General features: G+C 39.4%; 1 protein-coding gene across 1 annotated transcript in view; it reads left to right on the top strand.

Moving 5' to 3' along the window:
• The first annotated feature begins 4,573 nt into the window (after positions 1-4,573).
• Positions 4,574-22,564, top strand: part of C5 (complement C5) — a 55,392-nt gene continuing 37,401 nt past the window's right edge. The window contains exons 1-13 of the mRNA XM_030536118.1: positions 4,574-4,675; positions 5,649-5,841; positions 6,950-7,112; positions 7,780-7,850; positions 8,813-8,904; positions 11,332-11,414; positions 11,630-11,720; positions 12,369-12,474; positions 15,362-15,488; positions 15,844-15,959; positions 16,164-16,364; positions 17,559-17,762; positions 18,941-19,150. Coding sequence (XP_030391978.1) covers positions 4,611-4,675; positions 5,649-5,841; positions 6,950-7,112; positions 7,780-7,850; positions 8,813-8,904; positions 11,332-11,414; positions 11,630-11,720; positions 12,369-12,474; positions 15,362-15,488; positions 15,844-15,959; positions 16,164-16,364; positions 17,559-17,762; positions 18,941-19,150 — 1,722 coding nt within the window. The 5' untranslated portion in view covers positions 4,574-4,610. The remainder of the gene's footprint in view (positions 4,676-5,648; positions 5,842-6,949; positions 7,113-7,779; positions 7,851-8,812; positions 8,905-11,331; positions 11,415-11,629; positions 11,721-12,368; positions 12,475-15,361; positions 15,489-15,843; positions 15,960-16,163; positions 16,365-17,558; positions 17,763-18,940; positions 19,151-22,564) is intronic.

The following is a 22,564-nucleotide window of genomic DNA, read 5'->3' as shown; positions in this document are numbered from 1 at the left end:
AAAGAGGACTGGATAAACCCATGGAGGTTAAGTCCATTAATGGCTATTAGCCAGGATAGATGAGGAATGGTGCCCCTAGCCTCTGTTTGTCATAGGGTGGAGATGGATGGCAGGAGAGAGATCACTTGATCATTACCTGTTAGGTTCACTCCCTCTGGGGCATCTGGCATTGGCCTCTGTCGGGCTGGGTAGACCTTTGATCTGGCCCAGTATGGCCGTTCTTATGTTCTTAACCATTTAGAATAAGTATCTTTCTCCCTCATGCTTAGTTTAGAAACTTTAGATGTATGTCACCTTTAGAACTTAGATTTATAGACATTAAGGCCAGAAGGGACCATCATGATTGTCTAGTCTGACCTCCGGCACATTGCAGGCCACAGAACCCTGCCCACCCACTCTTAGACCCATAATCTCTGGCCATGGGCGGTGGATGGAGCCCCACTCTGGGGAGGCTAGTCAGCAGCTCTGCCCCTTCTGCCCACGGCCAGAGACACAAGCCCTCCCCCACCCCAGAGGAACCCAGCAGGGCTGGCCAAAGCCCTGGACCAAGCCTCCCCCTGCCTGGAGGAGCCTGGGGCTGGCTGCAGCCGTTCCATGCCTCCCTTCCCCTCCCCAGACCCAACCCTCCCACTGCCCAGGGGAAAAGTGTCTGTAGAAGATGCATTTTGATATGCCCCATTCAGGTTCTGGGGCGACTGAGGAGGTAGTATGTGCCTCCTCCACTGCCCTGGAATCTGCATGGGGCATAATAAAGTAAAAACTTTGCTGCCAAACCCTGCAACCAGGGGTGCCGCAGCAGCACTGGGGGAGTCAGAGCCTCCCCTCTGCTATTATACCCACCAACCCTGCCTCTGGCTGAGTTACTGAAGTCATCTAATCATGATTTAAAGACTTCATGTTACAGAGAATCCACTATTTACACTAGTTTAAACCTGCAAGTGACCCACGCTGCAGAGGAAGGCAAACCCCAACAGGGTCTCTGCCAGTCTGACCTGGGGGAATACTCTTTCCCAACCCCAAATATGGCAGTCAGTTAGACCTGAGCATTTTGGCAAGACCCCACAGCCAGATACCTGGGAAAGAATTCTCAGTAATAACTCAGTACTCTCCCATCTAGAGTCCCATCACTGGCCGGTGAGGATATTTCTAACTTTGCAAATAACAACGGTATTTTGCCTTTTGTACTTGGAAATTTGGTAAAATGTCTAAGGTGGAATCAAGACAGAGTGATTATTAGAAATTAAAATGGAATGGTATTGCTTATTCATAAAATGAGTTATTACTGAATTAAACTGTATGTTGACCACATCCCTGGTACTAGTATTTTATGTCATCTACAAGTCTACAATAGCTTCTGCAGATGCCTTCCGTTTCATAACAGTGTGTCTCTGGTTTCCTAGATTTCCCTGTTGATCACCCAATCTTGGAGGGGCGTGAGGGGCAGGTGTATGATATTTGAGTGACCTGCCAGCCTCGCTACAGAAATCATAACTGGTTAAAATAGCTACCAGCCTGAATACACAACTGCAAGCTGTATCAATGTTTATGGAATATTAATGATGAGCAGCAAAGCCATGGGTTAAATTTATGATTTTATAGTAAGTATGAGCAAGGGTAGGGGAGTGCATGTGTTGTGCTAGGAGGCATTTTGATTTGTGCAAGTGGCAAATGAGATTGTGTACTGTGGTGAGGGATTATTGTGTGTGCTGGTCCTGCTGTGGGTGGTTGTGTTGATTTGCATGTTTGGAGTTATTCTGAGAGATTTGTGGTGTTCTGACGGGATCGTGATGGAAGATTTGTATTATTTTGTGAAGCTGATGAAGAAGGGGCATGTGCTCTGGTGAATGGCTTTGTGTTTTGGGTTTATTCTGTGTGATAGTAGTGGTATTGTGTAGGTAGTTGTGTTGACTTGTGCCTGTAGGGTTGTGCTGTGGGATTTTATGTTGAGTTATATGGGTGGCAAATTAACTTTTGAAGAACCATGCAGTTGGGCAAGTAAATCATCCTCTGTACAGTCTCCTTATATCATGAACTCATTACAACCAATGAAATTGTTGAATGCAAATTAGCTGTAGAGTAAGGGTGATGATTGGTTGAGTTACCTTTAATATCACAATAGTCTGGGACTGTTGGCATAGATACACGCCTTACTGTTTTTATTATATATATATAGATTGTTGGAATATTTAGTTTTTAAGGGTCTTTATTTATCCTGTGTAGGGTGACCAGATAGAAAGTGTGAAAAATTGGGACAGGGTGGGGGCTAATAAGTGCCTATATAAGAAAAAGCCCCAAATATCGGGACTGTCCCTATAAAATCAGGACAGCTGGTCACCCTAACACTGAGACTTCTGTGCAGTGAGGGGGGAGGCATCTCTCTGAAACTATTTTATTGTTGTCCCACAACTCTTGCAACTTGACATACTAAATAGGAAACATGAAAGACACCAGGGCCTCACAAAATGCTGGGAGTGAGACAATACTTCAGTGGGGTGGTCCAGCATAATTTAGGGCCTAAACACCTGGTGAACTCATACATAATGGGTTGAAAGATACTGTCAAAGAACTTCTCATGCCCACAGCAGTGCTTGATAGAACTTTTTGAAGAGAAAGGATATAGCTATCTGATATACCACTGGGTATTCTTCTAGATTTGTAGAAATTCCATTACATGCACAAGTCATAGAAAAGTTTAAAAGGGATATTTTCTGGTTTTGGTTTTTCTAGAAGGATGCACCTGCATTTCTCCCCTTGTGGTCCAGCAAGGCTCCCAGCTTCTCAGTTATCACATCTCTTGGGCAGAGACATGCATCTCTTTCCCTCCACACGGTGTTTTTTCCAGGCTGCACAGCTCACGGCCAACACTGTGATATCCCCAGCAAGACAGAGTGCCGAAACATGTCAGCATCTCTCATATGCTCTCTCTTTGACAAAGTGGGTATTCACCCACGAAAGCTCATGCTCCAATACATTTGTGAGTCTAAGGTGCCACGGAACTCTTTGCTGCTTTTACAGATCCAGACTAACATGGCTACCCCTCTGATACTTTTTAAACTGGTGACTCAGCTGAATCATTCATTTGTTGATATATATTTATTTTTTGGTAAAGACTGATCCTTTATAAGGAAAAAAGAGGGGTGTGAGGACATAAGTGCGACTTCGTCTCTTTCCCCTGGGTGCTCGACCCCCCCGACCCTGGCCCCGCCCCCACTCCACCCCTTCCATGAGGCCCTGCCCCCATTCCAACCCCTACCCCAAAGTATCCGCCCCCTCCCTGCCCCTGTTCCAACTCCTTCCCCAAATCCCACCCTAGCCCTGCCTCTTCCCCGTCTCCTCCCCATAGCATACCACATTCCCGCTCCTCCCCCCACCCAAGCGCAGCAGTTGGGTAGGAAGTGCTGGGAGGTAGGCGGAGGAGTGGGGACATGGTGCACTGAGGGGAGGGAATAAGAGGAAGTGGGGCGGAGGAGTAGGGGAGCTTGGCTGCCAGTGGGTGCAGAGCACCCACTAATTTTTCCCCGTGGGTGCTCCAGCCCTGGAGCACCCACAGAGTCGGTGCCTATGTGTGAGTATACATGCACTATTCTTTACATTTGGAGGAGGAGGCTGGGGAAGGGTCTAGACTAGTGGTGGGCAGCCTGCAACCCATCAGGATAATCTGATTGCGGACCGTGAGACATTTTGCTGACGTTGACCGTCTGCAGGCACGGCCCCCTGAAGATCCCATTGGCCAAGAACGGCGAACTGTGGCCACTGGGAGCTGCAGGGGGCCATGCCTGCGGACAGTCGACATCAGCCAAATGTCTCGCAGCCTGCAATCAGATTACCCTGATGGACCACATACAGGCCGCAGGTTGCCTACCACTGGTCTAGGCAGAAGCTCTGCAGTGAAATTGATAGAGACGGAGTAGCTTGATTGATACTACTATTTCCTTTATCCTAATAAAGTTCATTGCTCAATGTAAGGAACTCTTTCTGTAAATCGTCTTCATTGTATGGTACACCATTCATTTGGTTGTTATATTTTTGGAAAGGTCAGCAGAATAAGACAATTGACAGTGTTCATATACTGTGGCAATCAAAAGTAGCTATTGGTAATAAATTACTAGAGTTGTGCAGGAACCAGATGTTTTGTTCTGTGGGATTTCTAAATTTGTGTTCATTCCAAATTGGAACAGAATGTCAAATTTCAAAATTTCCCAAGAAATGAAATTAAAAAAAAATGGTTTCAGGTTAATTGAAACATTTTTGTTCTGATTTTGACATTTTTTATAATATAAAATACATTTCTAAACCAAATGTCATTTTTAAATAAAAAAATCAAAACAATCCATTCTGAAAATGTTGATATCCATGGAATTGTGCACAGATCAAAAGCAAAATGAAGTCCTAAATTAGGGGGTTTAGTTGTGCTGATGTTCTTCAAAGCCATAGGATAGAGAGGGAGGAAATAGTATTTAGTAAAGTACTGTAGCATTTTCAGAGATCTGATGTTAATGATTAATCTTTAGATAAATACAGATAACACAAACATACTTGAGTGAAGCAGAAGCCAAATACCCTTTCACCAAAGTTTCACTAGTGTCTTTGGTTTCGTGCTTGTGCCAATCATGAATACTTTAAGCTTCATTTGTATTTTGGCTTTTTGTGGAAGAAGTTTGAGTCAGGAGCAAACGTAAGTAAAACACGTTGTGTTTACTGGAAATACTGCTTGATGATGGTAGTCTTGATGGTGGTTTTGATATTTAAAACAAAGGAGATGACTACTGCACATGCATAGAATATTTGTTCAACAAACTTCAGAAGTATTCTCAATAAACTGACTTACTGTGCTTACATACACTGAATGCTGTATGTGCTGCCCTGGAATTATAGCCATTCCAATTTAGAAAGAACTATATGAATGTTGGTACCGATTCTGCAAACCTTTATGTACACGTTCAAGTATAGTTTCGTTGATTTCAACAGGAGTACTCAAAATATTAAAGTTAATCGTGTGTAAGTTTTCACAGGATAGGACTGGGGTTTGTTTGAGGGTTTTTTGCACCTATTATTTTACCAGGTTATTTTAAATATCACAATATATATTGACTTGAAATAAAGAGAGTTCTAATCGAAATAGTTTTGTCTGACACGTATACAGTCTACTTTTTCAAAAGCGCTGAAGGAAACTCTATCACAAAAAATAATTTGCATTTAAAAAAAATGTTTATCAGGAGATCAGCCTTTCAAACATTGTTCCTGTCTATAATTTTTAAAATCTACTGCAATTACCAGATCTTCTGATGACAAGGATTAGGCTTTGTTTGATACAGGGGTGAACTTTAGAATTGTGTCAGGGGTTTCTTTTTAGGAAGAACTAGCTGTGTGCTGCGTTATAAGCATACTGAACTTCCCACAACCAGGCACGTACTGAAGGAAATGATAACTCTTCATAAATGTGAATCTCTTGCTGAATCCCTATTTTGTAATTTTTTTTTTAGTATCCAGGAGACATTTTTAATAGAAAATGTCAGTATAAATAGAAGTAGATCATATCTGTAGCCTATCAGCTTTGACTGTATACCTTTAAGTTAAATTTAAATTAAGATAAGTACAGAAGAAACTGACAGTTCCATTGTCTGTGTTTTTTTTATTTTATTTTATAGATACGTTATTACAGCACCAAATATCTTTCGTGTTTTAGCATCTGAGAAAGTGGTAATTCAAGCTTTTGGATATGAGACTGCATTTCCTGTCAGTATCTCTATTAAAAGTTTTCCTGATAAGCGTACTACTTATGCTTCTGGCCACACTCAGTTATCTCCAGCCAACAAATTCCAAGGCTCTGTAACATTAACAGTATGTATTCAAAACAGTTCTTGTTTTCTCTTACGCTTGCATTTGACTGTAAAAAATAGGTTGGATTGACTCCACTATGAGGAGTATCCAGTTTCTTTAATTGTGAAGAGAAAGGGCCTGATTCTCCAGTCTGCTGCACCCACTTTGTGTAAGTGTTATTCTTTTGAAATCCTCAGCTATGAAAGTATAAAACTGGTATAACAGAGTGGAGAATGAGGTGCCAAAAATAAAACAAAGTATGAATATAAATTTTGTTCTTTCAAAGTGATATTTTTCTGTAGTGTAGTCACACCTTTTCTTCCACTGGTGCAACTGTGCACAAAGAGATAAAAAAATGAGCAAGAAAAAAGGTTTGTTCGAGTTTTAATATAAAAATAATTTGTTTTAGTATAGGAATCATTGTTCCAAAAGAATATTGCTCTATTGCTTTAATTATTTTTAATACCTATGGTCATCTCTCACAATTATCTAATTCCATGTTGATGGTCACATCAGTTATCCAAACATGTTCTTTGTTTCTATGGACCAGACAGACATGTTGTGTTTTATATTTTTTATTGAACTAATGATATTAGAGATGCTAAAGCATCCAACTAACTAAGCCTTTAAAAAGGAAAAAAAGGGAAAAGTTAAATAAGGGAGAAACAATGAATATGGACAAGTGTGATTAATTGTGTGCTCAATCTAAGAAAACATGCTGACTAGTTTAGGGGTGAAATTAAGTCCCTGTTGAAGTCAGTGGCAGAACTCCCATTAATTTTGATGGGGCCATGATTTCACCCTTGAAATGAAATGGAATTTGAATGAGTTATACAGTAACTGTATGTTGGTCCCTCTAGTCACGTATTTTACCTCTGGAAAGGCCAATAAATGGTGCCTCAGAAGAAGGTGAACCCCAGTGTAACGCTCATAGCCATTTATACATTGTGTACGTGGAGAAGAAATTCCTTCATGATGCTGGTGTTGAACGTATTTAGTAAATAATTAACAACAGAATGCTAATTATCATTCAGATATTCTATTCAACAAAAAATATATGGGAAAGTCACAGTTTGATTATTTTAATATTTACCAATATTTATTTGTCTCTCCCCACAATCCCTTGCAGATTCAACCAAAAGATTTGCCAACATCAGCAAGTTCAGTCCTGTATGTGTATCTGGAAGCTAGTTCTTCACATTTTACAAGAGAGAAAAAAATGCCAGTTACCTATAAAAATGGATTTCTCTTTATTCAGACGGACAAACCCATTTATACTCCTGATCAATCAGGTACAGTAACGCCTGTATTTTCTGTTTGGCTTAAAGCTTTAAAGTTAGTTTATGTTGCCAAGGAATTAGGATTTAAATTTACTTTAAACGATAAAACACATTGCTGGATTTTCACCAATTGCTTACTATCTAAGCAGACAGTATATATGAACAATAAAATAATAATTTGCAGTGTGTTAGCACTTTATAAACTAATTATTTCTTGCAAAATTCCTTCCTTCAGTCCCGCTCTCCACCTTACACCATGAAGTGTTTAACACATGAGTAAACTGAGGCACATAGGACAAGAGAAAGATCTTTGCTGAAAATATGTTAAAAATATTATTGAAGAAATACTTCATTGAAAAAAATGAATTGGATTACTATCTTTGTTGAGTTTGACTTTATAGCAGTCTCCTCCCACAGAAAAATGGAATGGTGGGATCATGGAAGTTAAAGAATTTATTATGGATTTTAATGATTTAATCTGATGCAGTTGTCAGTGCAAAACCTCTCTATTTCTGTTGATAGCATGAATAAATAGCTCAATGTATTTTTGTAGTGGGGGTTTCAGGTATGCAACAAATCAAGAATATCCTTTTAATACTAAAGATTTTTAGGAATAAATATGTATAGAAGTTTAAGGTTATTTGAACTTTTTAAAATTTGTTATAAATAATTCTTACAGTGAAAGTCAGGGTTTATTCTTTGAATGAAGAACTGAAGCCAGCCCGAAGAGAAACTGTCTTAACTTTTGTGGTGAGTCTATTGCAATTTAATTTAATATTGGCATTTTGGGTCCGTAAAGAGACTATAGTTCAATATTAAACCACTCTGCTGTAGTATGGAAAATGATTTATCTCCACATATTTTAGAAAATTAACAGCTCTTGTCAGGGAACTGCTATTGCAATTTAATATCCTTTTGGAAGTCCTAAAAGTGACTTGGCACAGTTGGGCAGAGCTCAGCACAGTAGCCTCAGTGGAAAAAACTGATTTACCACTTATCTCTAAGGAAAGGATTTGTGTGAGAGCTTTCATTGCATATAAGTTGTTTTTTGGTGTTGCCATTTCTTTCATTTCAAATGCAAAGGAATCAATAGTCTCAATATTTGCTTTAGTGTCATTACCACAGTAATATAATAGCGATAATATTGAGCATCATGTGATAACTATATTTTAAATTAATTTAATTATTAGAGCCCCAGTCAGATGTTTTGCCAGAGTTTCAAATTCTGGTGAGTTAGTCATTCCCAAGTTCACAGTTTACTGCTGTTTTAACTCCTGTATCACACATTTCATCAGAGGATTCAATTTCAAAGTTAGGGCATGATCCTGAAAACTTTTAAGCATATGATTAACTTCATGCCTGGGAGCAGTCCAGTTAGTATTTGTGATATTACTCTTGTGTGTAAAAGTATTCGTATGCATTTGTTTTTTGGAATTAGGTCTTAATTATGTGTAGTTAAAATCTCAGTGCATCAAACTGAGGAGTTCTACACGTTGGTGGAAGAGTCTATAAAATTAAGATGCAGTTTCAGCATATGAATTGTTTCAGAAAAAAGTTTGTTTTCTGTTCTGTGAAATGGACAAAATCCAAAGAAAAAATGATCCTGATCATGCTCCCACTGAAGTCACTAAATACTAACTCTCCTCTGAATGTGCCATATGAGCATGTGATGTTCAACTGTCTGTAACTTTTTTTTCTGTTTTGATCTAAAGGATCCAGAAGGAGTAAAAGTGGATATTATAGAAGAGAGAGACTTTACTGGAATTTTATCTTTTCCTGACTTCAAGATTCCCTCTAATCCTAAGTAGACTTTTATGTTTGTTTTAAACATTACTTGTTAATGCCGTTTCTCAAAGACTTTGAAACTGCATTTTACTGATATGGGGGTACTTGAGTTACATGGAACTGGAAATTTCTTATTATTATTACTGTTGTTATTTATTATTTGTATTATTGTAGTGCCCAGGAGCCTGAAACATGGATCCCCTCTGTGCTAGGTTCTGTACAGACACAGATCATAAAGACACTCTTTGCCCACAAGTGTTTACAACCTATGTATAAGACAAGAGACCACAGATGGCTACAGACAGAAGTACAAGGAAATAATAGACAATACAGACTGTGTGGGAGAATAGCTGTAACATAAGCAGAGTGAACTATATGATGGCAGCAAATGTCATGTTAGTTCTGCAGCAGGGGTTTTTGGGGGCGGGTGAATTTACTTAGGAGGGGGATCTGCTAAATGGGAAGGGAAGGAGGAGGAGTTCTTGATATTATGTATATCAGCCATGCTATAAGGGCAATAATAGCCATGCCCTCTCTTCCTGTCAATCAGATTAGAAAGCAACATTAACAGTAGCCATATAAGAGGCTCACTTTCTGGTCTTTCTGATATATATGGAAAATGCCACAGTGGAAACAGGGAGTAGGGAGAAGTGGCAGGTGAAGATATTGATGGTTAAAGCTGCAGTTATAGCACAATGATAGACCTGTCATGTTTCAATGCCTGAGAAAATTTTAAAAAACTATAGACTTCTCTCCACTCCAAGTCAGGCATGAGGTCAAAGACCCAATGATTTTCAGAAGGGAGAACTTTTAGATATATTCAAACACTAGTGCTAGTTATAGTTTGAAAGTAGGTGTATGAACGTTTAAACAGGGAATTTGTTGTTTTTTCTCTATGTAATCTCTGTGAGTGTAGTAGGGATAGAAAGATATTATGTGGCAAGAACAGATATATTTTTGCAGTAAAAAAAATCCAAAATAAATGCCACCTCATTTTCCTTGAATCCTGTAGGGGGTGCTGCAAGTACAGTGGGTGTGCAAAGTGGTACTCATGGAGATTTAGAGCAGAGTATTTTAACCAATTTTCTTTCCACTAGAAAAAGTGAACAGTATTTTCAGTCATTTTAAAAGCCTGATTTCACATCCCTGTCAGGTCTTGGGTTTCTCATAACACTAGCCTTACATCATTTGGACTGGGTAACATAAACCCCAATGATTTCAGGCACTGATTTTATGTACAATAGAAGCTCAGAGTTACAAACACCAGAGTTACAAACTGACTAGTCAACCACACACCTCGTTTGGAACTGGAAGTGTGCAATCAGGCAGCAGCAGAGACCAAAAAAAAAAAAAAAAGGCAAATATTGCACAGTGCTGTGTTAAACGTAAACTACAAAAAAATAAAGGGAAAGTTTGAAAAGAAGATTTGGCAAGGTAAGGAAACTGTTTCTGTGCTTGTTTTGTTTAAATTGAGGGTTAAAGCTGTGTTAAGTCAATGTGCAGTTGTAAACTTTTGAAAGAACAACCATAATGTTTTGTTCAGAGTTATGAACATTTCAGAGTTACGAACAGTCTCCATTTCCAGTGTGTTCATAACTGAGGTTCTACGGTACTTATTATTATTAATTATTTGTTTGTATTGTGTTAGTGCCTGCGAGCCCCAGACATATACCAGACCCAGCTAGAGTTCTAGAAGTCCCTTTGGAGGATTTACTTGATCGGATAACGTGTTAAAAATACATCTTTTCCTAACACACTTTAGCAAAAACTGACAGCTTGCAGTTTAAGATGCAGTCTGTCTACAAGAGCTGTTTATTAGTAGATCAACACACAGACTTTGTAATCATGAGGGAGAAAGGTGTATTTTTAACATCTCAACCAGCTACCATGTTATAACTACAACTTGCCTTATCCACATTAGGATTTTAACATGTGTTAACAATACACATTTTCCTGGTGTAGACATGGATACAGTTTAACACATGCACTTTGGTCCAGCCCTAACCCCAAATGTTTGTTCCAGAATAAAGTGCAAGCATCTGGAGAGTGTCCAAACTAGGTGTTACAAATATTACAACTTCCTCAAGTTAATTAGCAATCAGTCAACTCTAAATAAAAAATCTAGTTTAGATAAATCTTAAGACTGTGGAAAGATGTACTTTTAACTCATCTTAAACGAACTTATGGTAACTAACCCTTGTTACAACTTTACTGAAGACAAGACAGTTGTAGTACATGGGTTAAAAAGGAACCTAGTCAAGGTTTGCCTGCATGACTAGGATAGGAACATATGTGCAGCTTTGTGCAGGCTTTTCTCTCACACAAAACACTCAAAACTGTAGATTATTTATTGAAGCAGTCTCCAAATTAGAATTATTAACATGAAAACTATATTATTGGATGACAAAATTAATTCTCGTCTTTAAAATGTCATTTTTTTTAATAGATATGGTGTCTGGAAGATTGAAGCCAAGTACAAAAAGAGTTTCACAACTTCTGCTGTTGCAAAATTTGAAGTAAAAGAATATGGTAATATATGGTTGTTCCTGAGTTTTTCAATTCTGAATATTAAGTAAGAAAGTAATAGCCTTATTTTTCAATCCCTTTAAGTATGCAATTAAAATCTTTTTAAACATACATTTGATTTGTTGGACCATTTTCAATAACATCTTTTCATGTTGATACTGCTTAATATTTAAAATGACATTTCAGTTGTTATATTTAACTTTCTGCTTAATTTTCAGCAATGCCAAGTTTTTTCATCTCCATAGAACCAGAAAAGAACATAATTAGTTCTGAGAAATTTGAGACATTCAGGATTACTGTTAAAGCTAGGTAAGGAGATTTGGTCTTGCTTTTAATTTTTTTGGGGGGTCTTTTCTTCACTTCAGTGGAAAGAATCCGCCAGTCTCTAAGGGTATGTCTACACTTTGGCAGGGAGCATGCTGCCCAGCCTGAGTAGATAATGTGCTACCTCTGTTCAATCTAATGCACTAAAATTAGCAGCATGAATGTTGCAGCTGGGGCTAGCCACCTGAGTACAAGCTTGCCTAACCTGCTGGATCAATATTTATGTGGCAAGCCTGTGCTGCAGTGACCACACTGCTATTTTTAGTTCACTAGCTTGAGCATGTCTGTCTACCCAGGCTGAGAGGTATGGCCCCAGCTGCAGGCTAGATGTACCTGAAAGGTCCTTCCATCTTTTTCCCTTTGACTGCCTTCTCCTCAAAAAGTCATATCACTGAAGTCCTTTCTGCAATGGAATAGGAATGGCTGCACTTTCCTTCAGTACTTATCAACAGTGATTTGTATGTTGATCAGAACGATTTGACAGAGATACATACAGGACCATCTCTTTCCCATGCCACCTGTTGGTCAGAGCCTGACTGCTTGTTAAAAATAAGTGCATATGATATTTTATGTTCAGTTTTTCTGCGTCCATTGCAATAACAACTTTAAAGCAGTATTTTTATTGTTCACAAGGTATTTTTATAATAAGAAGGTCACCAGGGCAGTCGTCTATATGCATTTTGGAATAATGGAAGGAACTGAAAAAAAGATGATGAAAAGAGCAATGTACGTAACTGAGGTAAGAAAAAGCTAAGCCATTTTTATTGAGTTCAAGCCTGATATAGCTTCCATTGAAGCCTTTCCATAGAATTGAGTGGGAGCGGGAGCAGGCCACTGCAGGCCAATGCAGTGGTTTTGTACTCTCAGTTATTTAAAGTCAATACATCCATTAGGGATGTAAAAGTTTAACTGGTTAACCAATAAACATATTCTTATCGGTTTTGGTTAACGATTAAACTCTGCTGCCCCCCACATCTGGGGTCCCAGCAGCCAGGCCCCTGGGTGTGGTCCAGTAGCCGGAACCCCGGGCGTGGGGAAGCAGCAGAGACCTGGGCCAGGCTGGTGTCGGGACTCTGGGAGGTGGCTGCCGGGGGCGGGACTCCAGGTGCAGGGAGGCAGCAGAGACCTGGGCCAGGATGACGGGCGCAAGCAGCAGCGGAGTCCCGCATAAAACTGGATGCTGCAGCACCCTCCTTCCCCTAGTTCCCCGCCTATGTGAACTCCTTAATGGTTAACCGCTTAGCCAACAGAATTTTAATAGACTAAATGGTTACTGTTTTTAAACCCTATTTACATCCCTAACATCCATTCACACCCCTGTTGTCAGAGGCATAAAACTTCACCTTGGACTGAAACTTAGAGGATGATATCTCAGACAGACAGAAAGCAGTTTCAGTTTGGCTCAATTGGCCATTTAAGTAAATAATGTGTGACTATAACTTTCCATGGAATAATATTTACACTGATGATTAAAAAGCAAATGAAGGAAATCCAATACAGAATTAATTGTAATAATATTAATCTTTTAACAAGACCTTGGCTAAATTTGGAGTTGTCTTTCTCCTCTCAGGTTAGTCTAGCTTTTTGGCTCAGTCATTCAGTCGTGACAGAAATCAGTGTCTCCTTTGAGTATCAGAGGGTAGCCGTGTTAGTCTGGATCTATAAAAGCAGCAAAGAATCCTGTGGCACCTTATAGACTAACAGACGTTTTGGAGCATGAGCTTTCGTGGGTGAATACCCACTTCCTCAGATGCACGAAGTGGGTATTCACCCACGAAAGCTCATGCTCCAAAACGTCTGTTAGTCTATAAGGTGCCACAGGATTCTCTCTCCTTTGAGTGAATGATGATGCTCCCTCTGCATAGATTCATAGATTCCAAGGCCAAGATCATCTTGTCTGACCTCTTGTGAAACACAGGCCATAGAACTTCCCCCAAATAATTTCTAGAACAGATATTTTAGAAAAATATCCAGACATGATTTAATAAATTATTGGTAATGGAGAATCCACCATGACCTTTGGGTAAGTTTTTTCCAATGATTAATTTACTCTCACTGTTAAAAAATTTACATCTTACATCCAATCTATATTTGTCTAGATTTGACTTCCAGAGAGTGGATTATGTTCTACCTTTCTCTGATAGATTGAAGAGCCCTACTGTAATCAAGTAATCTCTTAACTTTCTCTTTGTTAAGATAAATACACTGAGCTCTTTGAGGCATGTTTTCTAATCCTTTAATTATTCTTGTCACTCTTTTCTGAACCATTTCCAATTTATCAACTTCCTTCTTGAATTGTGGGCAACAGAACTGGACACAGTTCCATAATTGTCTCACCAGTGCCAAATACAGAGGTAAAATAACTTCTCTATGCCTACTCAAGACAGGGGCTCCAGAACTGGGGGAAGGGAGGCAAAAGGGCCATGGCCTGCCCCCCACACTTTTAAAAATGGGAGGGACATGCTTTCCCTCTTTTTAACATGGACATAGTAGCCTTGGGCAGGCACAGCGCAGCCATGGCAGCAATGGCTGCTCTTTGTGACAGGAGAGCTGATAAGATGATCAGCTCCCCTGCCATGAAGTGCAGCCCCTGGTAGTGGCACCAGCCTTTCTGAAGTGAGGGCTGAGGTGTGCCCCGCCCTCTGCCCCTCCTCTTTCCTCTGAGGCCCTGCTGGAAGCCAAAGACAGGCCATAGTAAAAGCTGCCTGGGGAGCCCCGGATCCTCCACCTGCCCTGGCTGGCATGACCCAGGGGTTGGGTACATGTGGTGGGGGCTGCTCTTGAGAGAGACATGCCTTGCTCAGGGAAGGTGGAGGGTCTGCAGTTTCCCACAGCGGCCTGGGCCTGGAGTGCCACTTTCCCTCCCCTTTTGCCCACTTGATTCTAAATAGGTTATAACCGTTGATTTTAACATTCCAGTCATGCAAATCATCTCACCAGGTTTCAGTAATACCAACTAGATTAAATTTATGCTTAAAAATGAGCAATTCCAATTCCTCTTGTTTGTTCCCAGGCTCCTGTCATTGGCATATAGGCAATTCAAAAATTTCTTCTCTTGATGTTCTTTGGTTCCTTGATTAATTTTGTTCTCAATCTTGATTTTGTGCTGAGTGCTCATGTCTTACCTTTCCCTTTTGTTATTAATTTAACCTCCTCCTGACTACTCCATCCAGCCTATCACAGAGAAGATTGGTCTTCTTTCTATGGAGGTGGAGGCTATCCAAACTATACAGCCCCCTCTCCTCAGAGAAGGTGGACCAATGTTCCACAAAACCAGAACCCTCCACTTACTTAGCTCTTGGAGCACTTCCAGAATAATCTGCCTTCTTTCTTCCTTTGCTCATGGGACTGGAAGGATCTCAGAGAAGATTGCTTGGATATGTAGTGCTCTTAGTTCTTGCTGGCTTCAAGGAGACAACTTGAAACATCTACTATCGCTTGGTTAATTTTCAGGGAAGCAACTCTGTTCTCCTTTGTTAGAATTCCTTATCCTTGGTCTCTGCTGTAAATAGATTTTGTGCGTGTGCACATCTGAGACAGACACTGTAAACCATGTCTTTGGAGATTATTTTTAAACTATGCACAGCAGCATAATTTGTTTATCTTTATTTTTGTTTTATTACCAGATAGTTGATGGAGTTGCAGAGGTCGATTTTAATAGTAAAAATGCAGTTAAGGAAATAGGCTACCAAAGCCTAGAAGAGTTAGATGGGTCATACCTGTATATTGCTGTAACAGTGTTGGAATCTACAGGTAGGGTTTTGGTTTTTTAGTCCCTCATTTGAACATACTTATGTGAAAATCTGAATAAAATACAAAGTTTAGGCATGGTTCCTGGCCGAAGATCTTCTGTTGTGTTCAGAAATCTCCTTTACGAAAAGGATATGAGAAGGATGACTTAACATCACCAGCACAATTTTACATGTTTTTTTTTAAAGGCTTTTAAGGTTTTTATTCATTTAATTTCATATTGATAAAAGCTTGATCCTTGAGTGCAAAGACTCCTCAGGCCCACAAATGGTGTGGGTTGCCATGAAACAGGACTTCTGAGGGAGAAAATGGGATCCGTGGAAGACACTTCTCAAAAGAAAAAATTTTTTTTTGTTAGGTGGACTTAGTGAAGAAAGTGAATTTGCTGGAGTCAGATATGCGCTGTCTCCCTACAAATTGAACTTGGTTGCTACGCCTCTATTTGTGAAGCCCGGTCTTCCATTCTTCATCAAGGTTAGTTAACATAAACAATATGGTTGTATGCTATAACATATAATGTTTTTTTTATGCGTGTTACTTGAGATCTGCCTGACCATTTACTCTCGAAGTACTGTGACAGGTGGACAGACTGTTTCTGCCGAGGTACTCATGCTCGTGCTCACATTGAAAGAATTTTATAGCACTTTTGTAGCAAAGTTTCTCTGTTCTAATGATTAGGTTCAGGTAAAGGATACATTGGACCAGCCTGTGGGGAACCTCCCTGTAATTCTCAGTGCAAATGTATTTGATGAGCAAATGGATTCAACTACGTTGGTACAAGAAGGCTCAGATGCTGGGACAAGACAAACAAGCATGAATGATGGAACTGCTTTATTTGTGGTTAATATTCCATCTGCTAGCAAAGCACTGGAATTTCAAGTGAGTTAAATTCTTCTGACTCCTGTATTTCTTGCACACTACTCTCTGACTGTTTAATTTGGCCAGTCTGCAATGGGAACTTTTTACACATAAAACCAGTAGATTAGAAAATTTGACAATTTTATAATATAACAAGGGTATTGTGACACATATTCAATACTACCGAATAAGACTGCTTTAGAGGAAAGTTACTTTTATATTAAACTATTTTGAAACTAATCCCTTGCTGACAACAATGAGGAAAAGAGGAAATGAAGATAAAACAAATCCAAATACAGATATAGGTGTGTATCCTAATTAGTTGTAATAGACTTTTAAAATTAAAATAAAAAAATCCAAATGAATTGCTTAACAATAAAAATCCTCAAAGTGCTTTTTCCCATTCTGGAAGCACCTGATCAAAATGACAGTAGCTTTCAATATGTTGTTGACCTTTTTCCTCTCTACTTATATGTATACATATATAAATCTTTACTGTTGGTTTTTTTTTTTTTTTACTTATTTGGATTTGACAGTTTTTTATAAAAGAAAATATGAAATGGTTGAAATTGATTTGTCTATATATTAAAGATGATCTCCTATTTCAAAAGGTTCAGTTCATATGAACACCCAAAACTTCAGATACAGGTTATCCAAATGAACATTAACCAATTTATCTCGGCCTAGAAATTACCCGAAGCAGGCTTTCTCATAGAATTTCCCATTGTTCATTGTCCATCTCAAACAGAGGGACAAAATAGTGTCTCATGGTATTTTGGGATTTCAGCATCTGTCTGAAACCAGAATGTGCAGAGTTAAATTTCAGACAAAAGCTTGAGTTGGCTGTCATTTTTATCAGAACCACTTAATCCATCCTGTATACATATTATATTACATTTTAAATTTAATATTTATTTAATAGGAAGAGGTATAATTTCATAAGTAAAGAATGCATTAGGGAGTCAGCATGCCTGACTTCTGATCCTTCTTTTATCACTGACTTGAGAGCTGTGAGTGCTTAGTTCTCTTGAAATCAGGCCAGGAGCCTCTTTTGAACTCTGTTTACCTATTTACAAAATGACTTTAATAATTCCTGATTCACAGGTTTACTTGATTAATTACGAAGGGCTTTCAGATGCTGGATAAAAGGCATTGTACAAAACTTCACAGTGTTTTTGGTATTAAATCTTCTTATGCACTTTATATCATGTTTAGCTAAAAACTGCAGATGCAAGTCTATCAGAAGAAAATCAGGCAACTGGAAACTATGAAGCAAAAGCATACTCATCACTCAGCAAAAGCTATCTGTACATTGACTGGGCTTCAAACTATAAACTACTACATGTCGGGGATTATATGAGCATTAAAGTGTATCCACATAGCCACTATATTCATAAAATACATCGCTACAGCTATTTGGTAAGTAACAGATGTATTTTCACATTAAAACATTCTTTTGTAATTTAGTACAAGGTGCCAGATCAACAACACTAGAGAGATCAAAGTCCTATATTTAGCTGTAGAACAGGTTTTGCTCAGACAGCAACACACATTTCCCCCATTGCTCCTGTATTAATTTTGACATGGAGAGAACTTGTAAAAATTAGAGAAAAAATCAGTCTGCATTTGTATCAGCATTGTGTTAATTGCTTGTCAGAAGCCTCAAGTACCTGTTAAGTCCCTTGTGAAGTCAGTGTCCCACAGAACTCCAACGTTTCAAAGAATGGCGCCACTAGACAAGAAATACAGCAGTGGTCAGTAGTGAAGGGCTTGTAGACCTGATTTTTTGACAGTTTCCTGATTGAAGACCCTCATTCAGCTAACACTAAGACACATGCTTACTTTTCCTGGAAGTCATACACTCATGTTGGGAAATTATTCATGATCCCAGGACAAAGAATCTTCTGAGGAGCGCTGTGTGTATGTATACGGTTGATTAGAGCAAGATTATGGGCACTCATCAATACAGCATTTGCAGTGCATATCCACTTCTGTTTGGGAATGGGGAGTTATGTCCTTTTCCTTGCACTGGTCTAAATTTGGTCCATTGAATAGGGGAAGATAAACTTCCCCATGCTGCCAACAAAAACTTGACATATTAGACTCCTAATTTTTTTCAGGTACACTATTACATTGTATCCAATGGCTTAAAGAATGGTATATAGTATAAAAAAATGCTACTTTCAGTTGTATTACAATCTATTCATATTAAAACAAACAATACTATTTCAATTGACACAACTCTCTTTTACATTAATTTAAGGCAGTCTACATTAAACATCTCAAATGCTTGATTCTTAGTATTCTCTGAATTCAAGATTAAGATGCCAGTTTTACATGCTGTTGTGAGGCTAAATTAATGTTTACAAAGTGGTTTGAGTTCATGTAAAAATCAATACAAAAGGACAAAAGTATTTCTACAAGTAAAATTTAACTTTTTTAATTTCCTTTTTGTTATTGTTCACCAGTTAAGATACACAAATAGTATATTATCTACAATCTTTCTCTTTGCCAAAGTGACTTTCTAGGGAGTCAGGAACACTTGCTGGGACTAGTTACTTTCTTTTTGTTTTCTTTCCCCCGCCCTCATCTTATAGATATTATCCAAAGGGAAAATAGTAAGTTTTGGAACTCAGGAGAGGATTATGAGCTCAGATTATGAAAATCTAAGCTTTCAGCTAACTCAAGAAATGGTTCCTTCAGCCCGTCTCCTTGTCTACTACATTGTCACTGGAGAGGAAACTGCAGAACTAGTAGCTGATTCAGTCTGGCTGAATATAGAACAGAAGTGTGGCAATAGCCTCCAGGTGAGTGAATGAGTCTGTGTATTAAAAGTTCCATAAACATTCTAGAGTTAAGTGGCACATTTGTTTTATCATCAAAATTCTACTCTCAGAGCTGCACAGATTCTCTGATGTTTTCCCAAAACGTTAAAGTGTCAGCATTAAAATCTTTTAATTTTTTTAAGTAACTGTGACCAGAGTCCCAGGGGAGTTGCACTGAGGTTACTCAGTTCAGGCAAACTGCAAAGAATGGGGCAGACAGTCTCCAAAACTAGTGGATATTCCTATACTTAGATTTACCAAACCAGCACAAAACAGCTTTTATAATACCTCACTGGTTACCCAGAAGCCAACAGCACAGTTTCCTTAAAGTAACCCAGCCTTACGCCTCTACCCAGACACTCAAGTCAAATATGATGAGGATTACTGAAAATCTAATTCATAATATAAATTCTACCAATCCCGAAGGATCAGAGACATTACTTCCCTGGGCTAATGAATATTCCAGATCTTACCCAAATACATAGACTCATAGACTCTAGGACTGGAAGGGACTCGAGAGGTCATAGAGTCCAGTCCCCTGCCCTCATGGCAGGACCAAATACTGTCTAGACCATCCCTAATAGACATTTATCTAACCTACTCTTAAATATCTCCAGAGATGGAGATTCCACAACTTCCCTAGGCAATCTATTCCAGTGTTTAACTACCCTGACAGTTAGGAACTTTTTCCTAATGTCCAACCTAAATCTCCCTTGCTGCAGTTTAAGTCCATTGCTTCTTGTTCTATCATTGGAGGCTAAGGTGAACAAGTTCTCTCCCTCCTCCTGATGACACCCTTTTAGATACCTGAAAACTGCTATCATGTCCCCTCTCAGTCTTCTCTTTTCCAAACTAAACAAACCCAATTCCTTCAGCCTTCCTTCATAGGTCATGTTCTCAAGACCTTTAATCATTCTTATTGCTCTTCTCTGGACCCTCTCCAATTTCTCCACATCTTTCTTGAAATGCGGTGCCCAGAACTGGACACAATACTCCAGTTGAGGCCTAACCAGCGCAGAGTAAAGCGGAAGAATGACTTCTCGTGTCTTGTTTACAACACACCTGTTAATGCATCCCAGAATCATGTTTGCTTTTTTTGCAACAGTATCACACTGTTGACTTATATTAAGCTTGTGGTCTACTATGACCCCTAGATCTCTTTCTGCCATACTCCTTCCTAGACAGTCTCTTCCCATTCTGTATGTGTGAAACTGATTGTTCATTCCTAGGTGGAGCACTTTGCATTTATCTTTATTAAACTTCATCCTGTTTACCTCAGACCATTTCTCCAATTTGTCCAGATCATTTTGAATTTTGACCCTGTCCTCCAAAGCAGTTGCAATCCCTCCCAGTTTGGTATCGTCCGCAAACTTAATAAGCGTACTTTCTATGCCAACATCTAAATCGTTGATGAAGATATTGAACAGAACCGGTCCCAAAACAGACCCCTGCGGAACCCCACTTGTTATACCTTTCCAGCAGGATTGGGAGCCATTAACAACTACTCTCTGAGTACAGTTATCCAGCCAGTTATGCACCCACCTTATAGTAGCCCCATCTAAATTGTACTTTCCTAGTTTATCTATAAGAATATCATGCGAGACCGTATCAAATGCCTTACTAAAGTCTAGGTATATCACATCCACCGCTTCTCCCTTATCCACAAGGCTCGTTATCCTATCAAAGAACGCTATCAGATTAGTTTGACACGATTTGTTCTTTACAAATCCATGCTGGCTATTCCCTATCACCTTACCACCTTCCAAGTGTTTGCAGATGATTTCTTTGATTACCTGCTCCATTATCTTCCCTGGCACAGAAGTTAAACTAACTGGTCTGTAGTTTCCTGGGTTGTTTTTATTTCCCTTTTTATAGATGGGCACTATATTTGCCCCCTTCCAGTCTTCTGGAATCTCCCCCGTCTCCCATGATTTCCCAAAGATAATAGCTAGAGGCTCAGATACCTCTTCTATTAACTCCTTGAGTATTCTAGGATGCATTTCATCAGGCCCTGGTGACTTGCAGGCATCTAACTTTTCTAAGTGATTTTTTACTTGCTCTTTTTTTATTTTATCTTCTAAACCTACCCTCTTCCTGTAAGCATTCACTATACTAGACATTCCTTCAGACTTCTCAGTGAAGACTGAAACAAAGAAGTCATTAAGCATCTCTGCCATTTCCAAGTCTCCCGTTACTGTTTCTCCCTCCTCATTGAGCAGTGGGCCTACCCTGTCCTTAGTCTTCCTCTTGCTTCTAATGTATTGGTAAAAAGTCTTCTTGTTTCCCTTTATTCCCATAGCTAGTTTGAGTTCATTCTGTGCCTTTGCTTTTCTAATCTTGCCTCTGCATTCCTGTGTTATTTGCCTATATTCATCCTTCGTGATCTGACCTAGTTTCCATTTTTTATATGACGCCTTTTTATTTTGTAGGTCACGCAAGATCTCAAGGGTAAGCCAAGGTGGTCTTTTGCCACATTTTCTGTCTTTCCTAACCATCGGAATAACTTGCTTTTGGGCCCTTAATAGCGTCCCTTTGAAACACTGCCAACTTTCCTCAGTTGTTTTTCCCCTCAGTCTTAATTCCCATGGGACCTTACCTATCAGCTCTCTGAGCTTACCAAAATCCGCCTTCCTGAAATCCATTGTCTCTATTCTGCTGTACTCCCTTCTACCCTTCCTTAGAATTGCAAATTCTATGATTTCATGATCACTTTCACTCAAGCTTCCTTCTACTTTCAAATTCTCAACAAGTTCCTCCCTATTTGTTAAAATCAAGTCTCGAACAGCTTCCCCCCTAGTAGCTTTTTCAACTTTCTGAAATAAAAAGTTGTCTGCTGTGCAGTCCAGGAACTTATTGGATAGTCTGTGCCCCGCGGTGTTATTTTCCCAACATATATCTGGATAGTTGATGCTTAGAGCCAATCCTTATTAACTAAACTAAAATTTATTAAAAAAGAAAAGAGACAGAGTATTGGTTAAAAGAGCAGTATGCGTACAGACTTTAGTACAGTTCTGAGATCAGATTCATAGTAGAGATGGTGAGCTTTGTAGTTGCATAGAGTTCTTTCAGAATTAGTTCATAGGTTATAGTCCAATGTTTATATTCAGGGCAGAGGTGAAAGTAAGCCGGTATGGTCCGGTACGGTGTACCGGCAAGAGCCAGTATGCTGTGCTGGACCACACCGGCTTCAGCGACCGGGATTAAAAGGGCTCTGGGCTCCCTGCAGCGATGGGGAGCTCCAGGCCCTTTAAATCCCACCCACAGCTTCGTCGGTCGGGCTGGGGCTGGGATTTAAAGGGCTTGGAGCTCCCTGCAGCGGTAGGAGCTCCAGGTCCTTTAAATCCCGGTCCCAGCCCGGCAAGGCTCGGGGCTCCCTGCGGCCACGGGAGCCCCAAG

This window comes from Gopherus evgoodei, chromosome 16 (assembly GCF_007399415.2).
Source record: "Gopherus evgoodei ecotype Sinaloan lineage chromosome 16, rGopEvg1_v1.p, whole genome shotgun sequence".
Taxonomy (NCBI): Eukaryota; Metazoa; Chordata; order Testudines; family Testudinidae; genus Gopherus; species Gopherus evgoodei.
This window is presented reverse-complemented; position numbering and strand designations above follow the sequence as displayed.